General features: G+C 40.8%; 1 protein-coding gene across 1 annotated transcript in view; it reads left to right on the forward strand.

Moving 5' to 3' along the window:
- LOC310963355 (cadherin-12-like) overlaps positions 1-18301 on the forward strand; it is a 67131-nt gene extending 48830 nt beyond the window's left edge. The window contains exons 6-10 of the mRNA XM_083936129.1: positions 1214-1354; positions 4825-4942; positions 11095-11212; positions 13934-14185; positions 17349-18301. Coding sequence (XP_083792255.1) covers positions 1214-1354; positions 4825-4942; positions 11095-11212; positions 13934-14185; positions 17349-17860 — 1141 coding nt within the window. The 3' untranslated portion in view covers positions 17861-18301. The remainder of the gene's footprint in view (positions 1-1213; positions 1355-4824; positions 4943-11094; positions 11213-13933; positions 14186-17348) is intronic.
- The last annotated feature ends 889 nt before the right edge of the window (positions 18302-19190 follow it).

Genomic DNA, 19190 nt, shown 5'->3' on the forward strand with positions numbered 1-19190 from the left:
ACATTCATACTCTTTTGATTTATAATATTCTGCGTATGAGGCAGTCTCTCTAACCATTGGGCCACACTGACATTGAAACGTATGCTTCAGTAGCAGCATGACTCCAATAATACCTACCCAAAAAAAAGCAGTCATGCCCTGAGGAAAAAATGTTAAACCATTGATCTTTTGGACTCTTGATGGGAGTTTGGCTATAATGTTTATCAAAGAGACTCACACTAAACTATTTGGACATGATCATGCTCACTTCAAGGCTACTACGCGCCACACAGAGTTAAAGAGAGGACGTGGACAAATCACAACTGAAACAGAACATTTGATTGAACCAAAGCTTGTAAAACAAAAATCTACAATTTGTTATCGTTCTCATTACAGTAAAAGATTTTGGTCTGTTAGTGTATGATAGGCCTCTTTCTGTTAATGACTCATGTCCGGTTTGAGGCTCTATAGTGTAGAAAACAAGCATTATAAATATTAATGAGAAATACCCTTTTAAGATCAAATGGCTTGCCAGGAGAAAAAAGGCAGAATGGTGGCATTGAGAGGCTGTCCTTCATGTGGAAAGTCCAGACTCAGTCCCAAGAGAAATTAGACATCTGTCCTGTGGAGGTGCCCACAAGGAAGGCATTATACACCCAACCTCTGACCTCCAAGTAAAAAGGAATATAAGACAACAACATATTTTCCCCTCTGGGAATTCCATGGACGCTCATAAAATTATTAATGAAAAATAGCCTTTTAAGATCAAATAGCATGGCATGATGAATGGCGCTGTCAGTGGCATGCGCTTTGGTTTCATATCTCTTTTGTATTCCGTAGTTTGCATTCAGAGCAACTGGCCAAGACCAAAGAAGGATTTCAGAGAGGACATTGTACCCTCTGTTCTCAGACACCAAACCAGCATTTTATGCCTTTGTTGTACATCGGCTGTGCGAGATTGATACAGTTTCAGCGGTGCCTAAAATTCATTTATGTTTCCAAGAAAAACGTTTGCTCAGCATGGCCAAAGTACATGCGCCCCATTACAAGATTGGAATGTAAATGCGATCCTCAGCACATTTTCTGGAAATGACCATTCAGAATGAGTAATGAAGGCTACGCCAACATTATATCACACCTAACTCATATACATGAGCCTAGAGGGAAAATCACTGTGGTTTAATTCTCTGGTTATGTTGGAAATAGATGCCATTAAACAAACATTTTCTTTCAGGTATTCCATTGACTGGAAGAGTGACTTAGACAGCTACTTTGACATTGATCCAGTGGAGGGAACGATTTCCACAAACGAACTCCTTGACAGAGAGAGCATCGCCCAGCACAACATCTCCATCGTGGCGACCAAACTTAGTAAGTATGACAATAAGATCGATTGTGATTAATGCAGGTGTCATTGTCCTTCCCCCACCATAATCTGTGTGAAGGATTTAACACACTTTCACTCAAGTCAATACTCAATCCCATTTTGCTGGAAAGGTTTATTGGTGACTATAAACCATGATGGCTCTTCCTGAGGGATGTATCTTCAAGATATTGTCTCTAGCATACTTCCCTCAACTCTCTTTTTTAACACGTTTGATGACATTGGCATTGGAAGGTAACTGTTCTCGCCAGAGTCAACTTTTACTGACACTGCAGTAAAATTCAAACTATGTAGAGCTTTTACAGCAAGCAGATGCAGCAGCGTCGCAGCCTGTTGTGTAGGAATGAACTCTAATGCATATATGTGGCTTTAAGACGTCATCAAGCTAATTATGTTTTTATGAAGGAAGTGGAGAAAATTTCCGGATAATAAGCAAATCCATCGTCATCAAGTCATCAAATCTGCTAAGAACCGTCAAAGTCATTATCCCAGAGGCAAGCTGGTGCTCAATCAAAATTACACACGCTGTATGTTCATTAGGACAGACTGTGAAATATGGGCTGTTAAAACTTGAGTCATTGTTGCCTGGAAACTGATATTACTCACTTCCCCTCAAGGTCATGGCAGTGACATGCTAATTCTGTTTTCAATGTGTGTGCGTTATTCTTGTGTGGCTTTTGTGCGTAAAGGCACTGGAGGATGAGGTAGACCGAAAGGGTTGGAGGTAGATGAGGGTTTTGCAGTATGAAGGCGTTACATGTTCAGTTCTTCATAACTATGCAGGAATTAAGCAGTATAGCTTCTTGTCTTGTCCTTTCCAACATGTTTCACTCCTTGCTTATCACCTCAGGGCGCGCTCATCTCTCCATCCGTACCGTGCCCAAACAGATTTCATGGGTAAAGTCTAGTTTGTTTGACCAGTGCAACTGTACCGTGCCTAGTTGCGGCGCGCTTGCCGGCCACGGACCGTTTGGGAGAGGTGGGCTTTTGTAAAGCACGTTTGCACATGTACGAGCGTGCACAAGCACAAGGCCTACGGCAGTTCTGAAAAATAATGGTTGCACTGGTGCAGTAGGGATAAACCCTGGAGTTTGTGTCCCAATTTATGAGTTCAAATCTGCTTTTGACCTTGAGTGAGATTTGGCAGAACTTTGTGTTTGGAGTATTGGGTAGCTCTTGTGGCTCCTCTGAGGTGCATTCTATTATCACATTGGAATGTTGTTTGACTGGAATTGGGCTTTTTAACCATAAATAACATCAAGAAATGCTGAATCAAGATACCTTCAAAACTCACAGTAATAATGCCTTGTATGAGGAGAGTTCTGACTTTTCTACAGTCTCCAGCAGCCTCAGTTGGCCCTGCACACAAGTTTTCAATAAATAATAATTTGTTGCACTCTCCATAGTTGACCTGTTTCTGCATCAAATGTGTGTCCTTGCTGCTAATGCTTTATAACAGTTATCCACCCACACCTTCTATTCACCAGTACAATGACTCTGAGGTAAATGTCCAACTATAAGAGTCTTCGGATAACTTTTCCTTGAACAAAGGTACCTTTACTTTGCAATGAGTAGAACAACACCTGAGTTGGAGACTTCAGTTCAAAAAGTCTCATAGATTTGTCTGGTCATTGCTAGACACTGCAGTCATGCAGCAAAATGAGAGCAGTCTCTGGCTGCTCTCCTGAGACACAGTACACAGCAGAAGCAGTGCTAAATAAGAGCCAGGGTTAGATTGACGATTTGCTTTTTTGCATTTGAGCCCAGTGGCAATTTTGAGGAGTCAAAGAGAGGGGACGATCTATTAAATGCAATAATAACCTTGGCAGGAGGCAATGAGGAAGCACACATCATCTATTTACAGGAATTGAGTTCAATTTCACACATAAGACAGTTTGTGCTTACTTATTCTGTCCACTGTTGCACTTTTAACAGAGTGCTAACCACAATGAATCTTTCTATCTCTGGTTTGCAGCGCATTTTATAGATTTCTGGCTGATAACTTTCTTGTTTTTTTTTTTGTTATTAAAATGAGCTTAATCAAAAAAGTAATATCCGGTGTAATCAGTATAAAGCAGACAACTTTATGGCTGGCCAATCAAGCATGCTGTAGGAATGCAGAATTCTGTTTCAATAAAATAAATAGAGCATTTGTTATTGGACTGAAATGCTGACACAAGTCAGATTTGAATATAATCACTATACCATTGCTCCATCTAGTGGGCTAAAACATATATCACTGATGACAAGCTGATGGCAGTAATGGAGATGAGTTTTTGAGATGTGGTAAGGGGGTGGGGGGATGGTAAACTCTCATATTCGAAAGACTGGGACTTTAAAGACAAATTTGACAAATGTCATCGATTCAAAGTTTTTAGAGGCCCAAGAATTCAGGACTTGGATGACAGAAAAGATCAGCATTTCTGCTGGCTGGGTATCCTGTTTGTAGTTCAGTCACTGCAAAGCAGCAAATCCCATGCTCTGTGTCATTTTTACTTCGGTGGGAAGATTGCTTTTTCTATCAAGGTCAGAGACAGGTTACTAACTGAGCTATGGCTGCATCTCCTATCCCCTTGAGACAACTCTACAGAACACCACCCCCCCCCCCCCCCCCCCACACACACACACACACACACACACACACACATACACACACACACACACCCCACGTTCTTCTAAACCACCCACCTACACAAAAACCTACGCACCCATGCACTGGCACTCACACAAACAAGTGCACACTAAGCCCCGACTGCAGAGAAAAGCCTATTCCCACATCAAATCCATAAAGTTTACCTTACTTGGGCTTCCGCACAAAAAGAACATGTCCCTGTAGTGCTCCTGTACTGAGGGAACATTGTAACAAACAACCCTGGATTCAAGTTGGTCCCTCTCAAGGGGGCTTTCACATTGTAATTAATATGGGCTGCACATATTATTGTTAAAACCCATAACAGAACATGAGGAAAAAACAACTTGTTAAGAGAATATTCTCTCTATAGAGCAATATGCCATAATGCGAGGCATGCCTTATTTGTAGGCAGTGCATGGGATGCATTTACTGTGTGTTTTTATTTAATTCTCCTTTACATCATCAATCAAACAGTTCCATAAAACAGAAGTGTCCGGGTGCTATTTATGCATCAACATGTTTCAGACACATCAAAGGTGTTTTAGCACACATGTCTAACCAGAGCGACTTACAGTGGGCGAGCAATTAGGCGGTTAAGCGTCTGCTCAAGGATACTCTGTTTGGACACTAGGGCATGACAGCCTCTTTAACCACTTGGCCATCCTACTGCAGCAGCAATAAACTTTATGCGTTGTAGTACTTTTGATATCCACATGATGTCAGTGCTGTGAAAACAACTCCCATATTGTATTATTTTCTGCTTTCATGTAACAGTGTGTACATTTGTGCTTCACTTAAACACTCCTGTCGTGTTTTCTTCTCCAGATAGTCCAGTTCTGACCAGTCGGGTTGCTGTCACCGTCCACGTGCTGGACATCAACGAGTTCCCACCTGAACTTGCCAGTCCGTTTGAGACCTTTGTGTGTGAAAATGCCAAAATGGGACAGGTACTTTCACATTTGCTCTTCCATACCTCTTTTCTGTGCACACAAATGTTGATTTCAGTATTGTTCGGTCGTCCATAAAGCATATATGGCTTCAGGGTGGTTGTTGGAAAATCTAAAAGTGTTTTATTTAATCTCAATGTTTTATATTTACACTGAGCTTGAGGTGTGTGGAGATATAAATTTAGTGGTGTTTATCTGCTTTTTGAAGCACCATATTGGTGTAGTAAATACATATATTTAGCTCTCACTTTGATACCTACCAAAAGGTTTTTTTTCCATTGTTTGACTCAAGGTCACTTGTATATAACCTTTTATTTCAAGCAGTTTTCATAGAACCCTTCAGCACACAGAAAGAATTTAAATCTTGAGCTGATTGTGTCGTTGAGTTCGATTCAGTGGGAGAAGCAATCCTCAAGCACAGCGGTGCTTTGCATATCAGCAACCTGGCGTACATTTCAGATGATATATATGAGATGCTGTGGAGAATTTGCCTGTGTGCATTGTAAACCACCTGTGCCTGTAAATTAGCCCATTAACCAGCATCTATATGCCGTTAGCGTTCAGAGGAAACAGCTTCTTTGGCAGTCTATCAAATTGCTGTAGAGTGCTCATCATATTGAGGATGTTTTGCTGCTCCTCAGGCCTATTGCAATCAAAACAACGGCTGTGCCCAGCATTTGAAGGCTTCACTATCTTCCTAACAGGAAGTTGGCTGTGATTTTTGTCATGTTTTTAGCCTTTGAGATTGAGCCAAGACATTTAGGAAGTATGTTGAGGCCAATGTGATGCTAGAGTCTCAACAAATCAAATCCCAAATGCAAAAGGTAACTTTATTAAGCTAATTAAGTACATTTTTTAATGGCCCTGAATGCCGTACTGTTCAATCAGCTGCAAATGGATCCTTTATGAAGGCTAAAGTAACCATAACACATTATGGAAAGTACAAAAAGTGAGAGAGCTTTCCATTTTAATATCCAGAGGCAGTGAGTCCCACAATTTAGGGGCATGCAAACAGGCACTCTCGTTGGTACTTTTATGGGACACATAAGGAACATTTAAAAGGAAGGCTGTTGAGGACCTTTGTGATCTGGCTTGAACATAAACGTATGAAATGATCTGACTTGGGGAGAAGGTGATTTAAGCTTTAGAAACAAAAATAATTACTTTAAAACCAATTCTGAAAGGTAGCCGGGGTAGGGCCTTCAACAGTGCGGTGATGTGATCTATTTTCCTTGTGGACTAATGAGATTAATAATAATATTATTGATAACTATTACTACTACTACTACTAATGATATTAATAATACAACTAATAATAGTAATAATAATGTATAAGAAGAAGAAGAAGAAATGATTAAGTATTTTAGCAGAGAGTTTAAAAGCGTTTGACTTTGGGGATATCTCTAAGATGAAACAAGGTTATTTTAATGGCCTTGTCAAAATAAGGATTAACATTTAAATCAGACTCTAAAATCCTGCTTAAACCACCAAGCAACAAAAAGGTCAAACGAGCTGAAAACAAGCGCAAGACTAGACAACCACTGTCTTATATTCAGATCAGCTGCAATCGTCATGAAATATGTGCCCCTTTACAAATGCATCACCTTCTCTCCTCTTCCTTCCTCCCTTCCTCATCTCCTCTTTTCCCTCCTACCCCCCCCCCCCCCCCCCCCCTCCCTTCGCCCTCCGGTACACAATACACACTTTCTTGCAGTGTTTCCACAGCATGATTCCACCAGGTGTTGTGCACAGCTGGTGGATGATAAAGAACTGCAGATCCTCTCTTGTAAAATCCATCACAGTGTCCCCAGATGATTATCTGCTGAAAAAACATACAAACCTCATGTTTTGGAGCATCTCATGCTGTGCCATAACCTCCTGTGGAAAATCATCTGTATCCAGGATATAGCCTATGTCATAGCCTCAAGAGACGTGACCGACTAGTGTCATGTAAATGTGTGGGAAGAGAAATAAGGAGAGAGACCTGAAACATTTAAACATTTAACTACATTTAACAAATGGCTGTGGCACAGTAAAAATGCAGGATATTTCCTTATTTTTTATTATTTATTCAGTCAAGAGTCCTGACTGGTCAACTGGTCAAGTGTGAAATGAGAAAGAGAATCCACAAAGGAAAAATAAAACAAGAATATTTGCTGCTGAGGAATTATGCATATCAGATATACTTAGGAAAGCCAGAGCTATAATGTGTTCCTTCCTCTTTAATGTATTTCCATTCACAGTTTGTTTTTTTTAAATGCCACATTGAAATGCTAACCCCCTGAATCAGTTTGTTCTGTTGGAATAATTACATTCACATTTACAGTATTTAGCTGGCATTTTTATCTAGCTTAATTTACAATGCAACTGAGTGTAAAGGCAGAATACATTTTAAGCCATTTGACATGAATCATATCACCCAGTAATAAGAAGTTGCAGCAACCGCAGTTCCACTTATGACTGAGAAGAGGTGGGAGGCACTTTTGAGTCCAAGGAAAGGAGCATTTCTTACACGATAGATTATAATGATTGTGTAATTAGAAAATAAAAGAAACCTTTTAGCTTTTAAAGGCTAATGCCAAATAGTGATGATGGAATTTGATTTTCTCTTGAGGGATTAATAAAGTATGGCTTGTTCTTTAGCACTGAGGCTTAGAAAGTGCCTGCACAGATTTTTATATATATATATATGTGATTTTCTGTAGCCGCAGGAAGAAAATTCCATTGTACCAGTGGTGGAAGTATGTGATTAGTCAGTATCTATATCCTGTTGTCATTCTCAGGCTGTCAAATATCGCTGTCACAGTCTTTACATTACAAACATGCTTATTTTAACCCCACACATGATGTTTCTTTTCTAACTCTACCCAACTCTACCCATGCGGTTTCCTTGCCAAGACCTAACCACTTACTTTCCCACTCACTTTCCCAGGAGATTCAGGGCGCACTCACACTGTCCTTCCGCACCGCGCCCCGGGCTTTAGGGTACTTGTCCCCTCTCCCTCTCCCCCCGCGCCCCAGGCCCGTTTGTACTCACACTGACTGGGCTTCGCGCAAATGCTTCTTGCTGTCCATACGTCATCACGCCGTAACACGTCACACGCATTGATTGATGTCATCGCGATGTGTGGCTTTGTTTACAAATCTTTCCATAGAACTCAGAGTTTTTGTGCGTCTTGTCGACTGTTTTTTTTTATATTTTCATCCGACCAAAATCTGCAGTAAACACTCCACCTCCGCATCACACCAACGTGAACCTTTCGCCGCCATTGTTGTTGTTAAATGTCCTAATTGGTCCCTCCTTCTATTTTCTATGTCCGAACAGGCGCACATAAAGGACGTCAGAACCGCCGTAGGCCTCGTGCTCGTGCTCGTACACGTGCGCACGCTCGTGCTCGTACATGTGCAAACGGGCTCTACAAAAGCCCACCTCTCTCAGGCGGGCCGTGGACGGCCTGCTGTCCGCAGTTATGCGCGGAGCGGGTGCACTCACACTGCTCAAACGCACTAGGCTTTAGCTGAAAAAACGGTTTTGGCCCGGTGCGGAAGGACAGTGTGAGTGCGCCCTCAACAATCTATCCTCAAAGAACAACTGTTCACAAATAGCCTCCTTTGACTCCAACGACTGTTGTTAAGACTCAATAGAGCACTAACAGTCCAAACCAACTTCCCACCAACGACTGTCACTCTAAAGACGGTAGTTGGCACTTGGAGCACAAAGGGTTCCAGTGACATCATCGGCCTTGTGAAAGGTTAAATACCTGGATCTCCACACCAGTTAGTTGAACCAGTCTCAGCCTGGTCAGTTGCGTACATGAACTGATGAAGCGTCTTGGATGAGAGGTGAAACATATTCCTAGACAAACAACCAAGTCCAGTTGCTTTTGACTGAAATTGCTTTAGGGATACCTAACCACTTAGTTTTTGTTAACTCACAATGTTAGCAACCTGTTCCCCGTGTTTAAAACAGTGAGTGTAGTGGAGCATCATGCGTTTGACTTGCAGGGCTACAAAGTGCCTTGACAAGTGACGCCTGACAAAACGGCAATATGTGACAGAATGGGATAAGAACAGGTTGGTGAATATGACAAATATGTTTATGATTTAAATGATTTGATTATGGATAATTAATCAGTTTTGATTAAAGGAGCTCTACTCAACATTCAGAACATTAATATAGCAGCAAACAAATATTTGCCATGTAAAGATATAGTAGAGTAATGGCGCCCTGAGCAGAGAATGTATTCACTTTCCCTTTGTGTGTGTGTGTTGTAATCCAAGTTTCTCTGCTGTTTATTTTGGTAGCCGGTCCAGTGTACGTGCATGTGAGCGGCTTCTGCATTGCCATTTGGAGACAATCGCACTTTTTTTTGCAGTATTTTGAGTACAGCTAATTTAAGATATTGTCCCTTCACACAACAATTTGTCTGAAATCACATGCTCCAAACTAAATAGAACAAGATAAAACAACATAATGACTGTAAGGTCGTACTCCAGTAGGGATGGTATTCAAGAACCGGTTCCAGTGAATCGATAAGAAATTGGAACTGGAACCGTTTGCCTCTGAGCTTAACAATTCCTTTCATCAACATGCCGGCATGTTTTTCTGACACTGAACCATGATGGCAAACTCATGTGCGTTTGGAAACCTGCATCAAGAGGATGGCCAAGAAGAAGAAAGTGTGGGGTTATAATTACATTAGCACCACACAGGAAGGCTGAGCAGATATATTTTCTTTGAATAGCCTGAAAATCTAAATAAAAAAGAAACAAATATTCTTAATTTCATCTAAACTATGTTCATAGTCAGAGATGATAAAACAGTTACGATGACGCTGAAAACCTGTGTAGGCTGACCTTTTATTCACACAGAAAATTGATCAGGAATCAATAAAGAATGGGACAGATTAGCAGAATCAATTCCACCAACGGTATTAATAAAATCTTAGCAATTTCCACCCTCAATTGTTACAATATTAACAACGTTTGAGGAAACACACCTATTCCATGTTGTAAGATGGGTGCGTGTGTGTGTGTGTGTGTGTGTGTGTGTGTGTGTGTGTGTGTGTGTGTGTGTGTGTGTGTGTGTGTGTGTGTGTGTGTGTGTGTGTGTGTGTGTGTGAATATATATACAGTATGCAGCTCAGCTGCTCTTCCTCTGGGACACCTCACACATCATGCAATTTTAAGACATCTCGTTGTGGAACACCTTGAATGACATAAGTCATTATTTCTGACATAACTGATTTACTGGAAAAAAAACGCTTGAACGCAGTAGCAATAATTGTTAGCTGAAACTTGAGATTTTTACTCGTCACAGAGCTAATTTGGTTGCTGGGAATCAATAGTGTGAAGCTGGGCTGGCAGGACAGCCTGTTTCAGACAAAGCTCTGCGACGTTTGGGGAAAAGAAAAAAGGAAAGCCGTCAGCAGTCTGGTAGAGAGGTGGCTGAATCAGCGGTCTGTAGCAGGGTGGAAAGGTTTATGGATGTTTGCCTGGATGTTTCAATAAATGCTTTTGCACATTCTCACCTGTAGTAAATATGAGTGGGTGTTTATCAAAGTGGGTCTTTTTCTTATGTGTTATTGTGGGTTATTTGAGAGTAAAAAAGGCAATTGGAATTGGCCTGTGCTTTGAGAAGATGTACTGCATTTTAACTACAATATAAAACAGGTTTCTGTTCATGACCCAGAAACAAGCTCCAACAGTTTTGAATTAATCCATCATGCTACGTTTTGAGTTGATCTGGAAATTTTAACAACTTATCAATCAAGTGCTCAGCCATGGTATCCAAAACTACACAGAGAACAATTGGTTGCCTTGTTTCACCGCTGACAGGTCTGACATGCAGTCAGTTCACGACTAGTTGACACTTCTGTTCAGTCTTGAATCATTTCACACTTTCTGCCAGAACACTTTGACCAGTTGGAGTTATATTTTCCATCATTTGACATCAGAATAACTTCTCAAACCAAAAACCTTCAAACTGGGCAAATCCACAGAGAGTTTTCTGTCCGTTTGTAGATGAAAGTGTTACCAGTCTACAACCAATGTACCCAATAAGGACAGGACCACTGGGAAATCTAAACAAAAAGTGAGAGATGAATGTTCTGTAGTCAAAGAACATGATTGTTATTTTCATTTTTCAACAGGTGATTCAGACATTTAGTGCAAAAGACCAGGATCTACCCACTGCTGGACAACAGTTTTCCTTCAGATCACCAAAGGAAGACATGAAAAACAAGAATTTCACCATCCGGGACTTTGGAAGTAAGTGTTCTTGTATTTTTAACAACACCTCTGTTTAGTACAGTGTGAAACCACTGATTGACTTTTGAGTATATTGTCTGGGGAAATATCCCCCAGTCACATCTATTAACACAATTTATGAAACTTCATCTTCTAAACTACGGAAATTTAAGACTCTTTCCAGATTTCCAGAACCTAGCACCAGGCTCACAAAACTCTGATCAAACTGTCAAACTAGACAACACGATTAAATATAAATCAATATTTTCTTACAATATTGCCTTTTTCTCGCCTAAAATGTGTTCATAAACACATTGTAGTGTACTATTTAGTTGTAATATGACACCAAGCACCACCCCAACTTGCATGTGTCACTCAGATCTACTGTTGTCAGTGGCTGTGGCTTTGGAGGTAGAGTGGTTGTTCTTTAAAGACAAGCTTGGCCGTTTGATCCTAATCACTGCAAGTCTAACAGTCCTTGAAACCACTGAACCCCCAAGCTGATTCCTGGGTGCTCAGTTTAAAAAGACGAAATTTCACTGCGTTGTGATGTGTACAATTAGAATCCGTTCACACTGCAGTTCCAAGTGACCTGAATCTGATTTTTTCACTCATATGTGACCTATATCTGATATGCTTTTGACAGTGTGATCAGCACAAGTCACATTGAATCTGACATTTTGAATCAGAATCAGGCCACTTTTAAATCTGCTACTGAATTGGTTATGTATCTGATTTTTTTTAATGCGACCGCAGCCTGAACAGCCAGGTCACACTTAATGAGACTTTCACATCATTCCGACCTGCTTGTTTTGTAAATTAATAACAAATAAAGTTGATTGAAAAAAAAAAGTGTGCCACAGGCAGGAGCCAGGAACAGAATCAAAACAAACATGGAGGCAGTGAAGCAGGCAGCCAGTGGATTGAGAGTGAAGGTTTTAGACCTCATTAGTATTTGGGGTGACACTTTGGTGCAAGCTAGACTTGAAGGGTTTTATCGTAATCGATCCGTTGCCATGATCGCTTCTGTTAACACTGTTGTGGCGGGATGTCATCAGTGATCAACTGCGCATACGGGTCACTTCAGGAGTGTGAGCTGTTCACACAGCAATCCATAGACAGGCCACATTTAAAGACGTAATGTGAACAGCCAAACAAAATAATCGAATTTCAGCAATAAATAGTAATTGCGCATTAAGGCCCGCAGTGTGAACATAGCCTAACATGGGGACAATAAACAAAGTGTATCAGATTGCCTCCAGAGGCATTTTTGATCTGCACTAGGTGATAATGCCCAATGGAAATCAAGAAGGTTCAGGATCCACATGCATTTGCAAATTAGTCTGATAATGCAAGGCTAAATGACAACAACTAAAATAAATCTCAAGTTGCCTCGTTAGTGGTAAAAATATCTACCTATAATCTAACGATATTAATAATAAAAGCCGAATCCAATCCCAACATGCCACTAGTTAGTCTGGAATTAGGACCACCCTCATCTCAAGATCACTCATTTACCATTTCAAAGTGTGTTGCTCAAAGCTTACAAGTGACATTTCTCAATGCTAAAAATAACTTAAACACAAGCAGTCAGACGTTGTCTCGTGATAAGGGCATACATGACGCTCTGCAGTATGCTCCGACCTGGCCCTTTGAAGTCTAACCAGAAAGACGGAGTAATGAAAAGTGGGACATGGCAGGATGAGTCCAGGAAAATTAATGCATTTACCATCCCTGACAAGCCCAGGTCCGAACCTCTGATCCAGTTTTACCTTTTGGACACATCGTCTTGCAGTTTCCTGACTGCCAGAGGGCCCCGGCAAGCCCACTCTCCAGATACAGAGTGAGATCTGATAGGCAGGGACAGGAAACACAAACACCACGGGCACCGCGGACAGGTTCGGCAAGAGAGGAAGAGAGAGTACAAACAGACTCACAGTTGTGCACAACATGCAAGGTGTGCTAGAATGCCTGACCTCCTGTCAAGAAAAATCGCCAGGCTTCGTCAGTGGAACAAACCTGGCTTGACAGGGGTCAGACAGTCTAGCTGCAGCAGACAGAACGGGGCAGGTCCAACCTGACACATCCCCTCTCCCTCGTATACATTGTCGACCTCTGTTTCACTCCCCATCCTCACACCTCTGACTGTCTCCCCTAGTTGTTCCCTGTTATTTTTTGTATCTATTATCTTGCATTGCTAATCTGCTGTTTCTCAGCTGCCTGCACACACAGATAACAAAATAACAACAGATCCCAATAGTTCTCCCAGTGCAGGTAGAGGGAAAATGCTTTACAATGTTTCAGGGAATGATGTGGTTAGGCTCTAACCACATCATTCCCTTTCGAAGAAAGCGGTGAAAAATGGTGAGAGCTTTGATAAGAGAACTCTTTGATACGTTACAGTTTCTCATCACATTCCGAGAGGCCCATTTAGAAAGGATTTGATATCAAACATGAAGAGTTATCAGACATTGAAAAGTTTTATCTCTCTCATATTTGGACCCCCAGAGTTGCAGTACAGCTCAAAAGGTTGGTTGATTGATATGAGGTTATGCTGGTTGGAATATTTTCTTTAGCTTTGGTCAAAACGCAGTCTAACCTGTGTAGATTAAGGAATAGTTGCTTCAGGCCCCTCTATGCAAATTTGAAGGATTCTTTTAATCTAAGACCACATACTGTTTGCAAAAAAAATCAATAACTGTTTCTGAGATTTCTTTTTGATTTTTTTTCCTCCTCCTCTAGACAACACAGCTGGAATTGTGACGAAGCGGGGGGGCTTTAGACGACGTTTGCAGGAGATCTACTTTCTTCCTGTGGTGATTGATGATAATGGCTACCCACCTAGGAGCAGCACTAGCACCCTGACCATCCGTGTATGCGGCTGCGAATCAGACGGTTCCCTGCTTACTTGCAGCGCAGAGGCCATCTTTCTCCCCGTGGGTCTTAGCACAGGAGCTCTGATCGCCATCCTTCTATGTATCATCATCCTTTTAGGTAAGACCTGTTGTCTTCTGGCTTGTAAAAATTCTTCATTGGTAATCATAAAGGAAAGAGGGATTTGTTATATACTGTGTATCTCCTCAGTGCTACAGCCCTGATCCTAACCACATAACTTCACACTTTGGCAGCTCCAACTGGGTATGAAAGATTAATTTCCAGAAATGATTATATGTCGACTATACTGTATGTAGCCTCTGTATATGGGGCAAATGCTCTACCACTTAGCCACCGGGCTCCCCCTATTTATTTATTTTTGCAATTTTTGACACCTGAATCCAAACATGTTGACCTGACCATCAGACTTGGTCTGGCGTCCCTCCAGGAGTGTGTCCGCAGTTAATTATTGGACGCATATGAATTTGGTCGTTCAATGAGACGTTTAAGATTGGAGGGAGGGACACTTGGCTCTATAGACTAAATCCAATCCTGTGGCTGCTTACCGAGCTACAGCTTTCCCACAAGGTCAAGGTTGTAAAACTCCTCCTTAATTCTCTGCTGTTAATGTCCAAACTCATCTACATAGCAGGGAGGAAGTTAATGTATGTTTATGGGATCATCTTCTGAATTATGAATATGGAGTGGTCGGTTGTTAAAGAAATTCCTATTTTGCAGTCGGAGTCAAGGATGTCCATGACCTTTGAATTATGCTGTGCTATTTTTCCCTTTCTCCATCTCTCCCTAATATATGGTCTAGCAAAAGAATCCACTATTAAATCCCATCTATGCCTCATCATAAATCCTTTTTCATTACCTTCATGAATTTATCCATGTAAAATATCAGCTTGAATTTCATTGTTTTATATGTGAGGGAACATGAAAGCAATTGTAGAGATGTGCTGTAGAGCTGTGTTGGTGTGTTCACTTCATCTGAGAAGAATGTCTTCAAAGCTCCAAGTCGACTCGCCCCCAAGGCTGAGGCTGACGCTGTCATGCTGTCCCTGAGAAGGAAAGTGGCAGAGAAAATCAGAACTCACACTGAGAACATTTCCAGAGAGCCACTTAGTTCCTCTGCAGGATTTGCCAGGGCGACCCAGTTGTCCTGTGAGGAGGAATGATGAGGTAAATTAAACACACCAGCACAGAGACTTTCATCTGCATTGCTGTTTCTTCCGAACTGATGCGGATTGGCTGCACTGACAAGCTGTGTTCAACCAGTGTGCCCAACAATAACTGACTGTTGTTGGAGTCTACGTAGTGGCCACTAGGTGGAGCTGGCACACTATACACAGGTAGATAAAATCGACTGGGAGTGATCGGAGGCAGAAAGGAAGCAAGAGCCAGCAAAGATGAAAGGAAGAGGCCCACTTAAGTATTTTTTTTTTTTTTTAAGTCTGAATGTATTTATTGGATTCTTTCACGTGAATGATTCCAGTTTTATCCTAGCCATTGCTCTTCTGCCTAGATGCAAGTGTATATTAAAACCCAAAGGAAAAACGCATTTTTCACAGAGGAGACAGAGAGCGAGAGAGAGAGAGAGAGAGAGAGAGAGAGAGAGAGAGTGAGAGAGCGAGAGAGAGAGAGAGAGAAAGAGAGAGAGAGGGACACAGAGGTAGACAGATTGCACTGAAAGGATAAAGGGAGAGAAGGGAATTTATTGTAACATTATGTGTTGAGTATCACACTGTGGCACTACAGTGTCTAAAATGTGAAGAACCTCGAGCAACCTCTGAAGGGTTACGTGCCAAGACTAAACTACTGTACTTTGGGTATTTTACTGTACTTAGTGGCACAATATTCTACCGACAGTACTTACAGTTTTTGTGATATCTATTATAAGATTGTTGCCAGCACTCATTATCTGTATTTATGCAATAGATTAAACAACATACTGTAGCTTATATGTAAACTAGACATCTAAAGAACTCCACAGTAGCGTCTCTGTAAGGCTGTACTTGTTTTGCACAGTGGTGCTCCCAGCATATAGCGTCAACATCAGCATGACACCGTGCTCACAATGGCAATGCCAACATGCTGGTTTTTATATTCACCATCTTAGTTAGTTTTCAAGCATGCTAATGATTGCTAATTAGCACTAAATACAAAGTACAGCTGAGGCTGATGGAAATGGCTATAAACCAAAGTATTTGTGAAGATACCATTTACACCTGCTGGTGGTGCTAGCTGAAGTGTTATTACCAAAGTCATGACAATTCATGCCGAGGGGGTGAATTAATAATTAAACGCATTTCATGGCAATCCATTCAAAAGTTGTCTTGACATTTGACTACAAACCAAAAGTGCTCAGCATGTTATGGTGTCATAGGAAAATTCACAAAATCTGCACAAAATCTTTTGGCAGTCCATCCAAAAGTTGTTGAGATGTTTTAGTTTGCTCTCACATCAAAATTCCAACATACGTACGTTCGGCATCAACAGCATTAAACACTGTAGAAGTACACTGTTTTTTCTCAGTTCTGTCTTATTTGTGTCTCATTAAATCAGTCCTAAACACAGTACTGTCCATGTTCTGTCTGTGGATATGTTGCTACGGTGTTTGTAGGCCCAAAATCCCACAGGATGAATAAGACTAAAAAATATTTTTTCCCTGTGCAATAACTCAACTTAATTTGCACATGTAAATGTAGTTTACACGTGTAGTGTTGGGTATTGTTGTGTTTAGAAACTTTTTGAACCTCTTGTTTCCATTTGTTTGTGTTTTTTTATTTTGGCCTTTTTTTATGTCTTATACACCTGCCTGCAAATTAAGTTTCCCATTTGTTCTCTAATCTAGTTACTGAACTGAACATCAACAGTAGTTAAAGCTGTAGGAACACACTGTTTAGTCATACTTATGTCTTATTCGTGTCTCATTATATCAGTATTACACACAGTACTGTCCATTTATATATGTGGATATGTTGCTTCAGTGTTTGTAGGCACACAATACAACATAATATGCAATGTTATCAACTGTTATTGCTAACAACTTGTTTGAATATAATGGTTTTCTGAATTGTAACTGGAACGTGGTAAATTTGGGTGTAACTTTATTCAAACTTGGGCGGTAAATGGACCCAAAAAACTGTAACCTAAATGCCATAATTTTTACTTTGACATTGAATCTGTTTTTTCCTGACAGGAAATGTGTTTAAAGCGCAGTATCGTGGGGGTGTTGACAGTAGTAGTAACATGTAATTCTCTTGATTTATTCCACCAGTAATCGTGGTCCTCTACGTGGGTTTGCGACGACAGAAGAAAAAGGAAACGCTCATGTCATCCAAAGAGGACATCCGGGATAATGTGATCCACTATGACGATGAAGGAGGAGGGGAGGAAGACACACATGCATTTGACATGGGGACGCTTCGCAATCCTAAGGTTGTCAAAGAGAACCTGTTCCGCAGGGATGTCAAACCTGAGATGAAGAAGGGTCCCAGGCCGCCTTTCTCTCAGGACAGCGCTGACATCAGAGATTTCATCAACCAGCGTCTGAAAGAGCATGACGTGGACAACTCGGCACCACCCTACGACTCCCTGGCCACGTACGCATACGAGGGCAATGGCTCTGTGGCCGAGTCACTCAGCTCCATCGAGTCCCTCGTCATAGACCTTGAGGAGGACTATGATTACCTCAGTGACTGGGGGCCCCGCTTTAAGACACTGGCAGGGATATTTGGGGAACAGTCAGAAACTCAGTCGGACTCAATTACCACGGAGAACACACATTGATGTTATTCACTTGAAAGGCAAATATGTAACAAAGTTCTTTTCGTTGGCAACTCACATTATTTTACCATTGTTTTCTTCCCATGTTATCTGTTTTCATATTTTTTTCAGCTCACCTTTTTCTATTTTATGTGGTACTTACCATGCTCAGTCCCAAAATTGTAAAAAAAATAAATAAAAAAAAGAGAGAGAAAAAAAAGATGGAAAATATGGTAACAAGATTAGATGAGCCAAGCAGCAGTTCAATTAAATTTCAATTGAATGTTCTTGTCTTTCATTTGGTTTCCTCTTGGCGAATTCGCATAGACATGGAAATGTTGTCATTTCCTAGAACATCCTTTAAAGTGCCTCAATATAATTGTTCTTTCAATTGCTATTTCATGCCACATATCCAGTGTTGTTCTTTAGAGCCCCACAGGTTAAGTTCAATCAGTCAGCATACTGTGCTCTGACTGGCTGAGGCATCTACTAAGACCTATGTCAAATCTGTGGGGACAATGAAGTGGCCTGAGTTTGGCCAAAGATCTTTTGAATGTTATTTATTGTTCTATTTATTTATTGGCTGATTGAGTTTTATTAGATTTCTGTGTATTTATCTATTTATCTCTCAGTCATCAATCTGCATTTTTTATTTTTGGAGACACTTGAGGAATTTTGTAATTAAAAGGCCCACATAAAAATGTATGTTTCTGTTTGGTGGGTCCTGTGAATAGACTTGTACTAGAGTTGTAAAAAAATTTATTAGGGCTAAATACTGCAGTTCAGTCATGTAATAAACAGTTTTCTTAAATAAACCACACTTGGCCAAACTCCCTTTCTGTGTTCACTTATTTGGCTCAGATTATGCATGATCCATTAATATTTAAAGTTCATCCATTGCTCGATAAAATAAATACTGCACTGAGGTTTTCTTGCGAGTAGTATGAATAGCACTCTAGAGCTGATCGGTACAGGAACAGGAACTGTTGAAATGTAATACAATATTTCTGGACAGCTGTTGCAATGATGTGTCTTCTTTGAGCAGGAAACAGAGCATTTGGGTTCCAGATAGCATAACATCTCAGTAAAGATCAGTTTAGAGTAACCTATTACTTCTCTTTTTGTTATTCTTAGCAACACTAATGGTGGGGCTAGGACTGGCAAGGCTAGTTTGTTGGTGCAACACTTTGGTCCAGGGTAGAAGATATATCATACAGATTACCAAGGAACTTTGTACAGTCATGTATAATGTTACTAAGTGGATCAAGACACCTAACCCAGGAGAGACATTTTTGGATGAGGGTGAATATCTTGACAACTTTTGGGTTGGTTGACAATTTGTAGGAACTGAAAT

The sequence above is a fragment of the Echiichthys vipera genome, assembly GCF_963691815.1.
Source record: "Echiichthys vipera genome assembly, chromosome: 21".
Classification (NCBI taxonomy): domain Eukaryota; kingdom Metazoa; phylum Chordata; class Actinopteri; order Perciformes; family Trachinidae; genus Echiichthys; species Echiichthys vipera.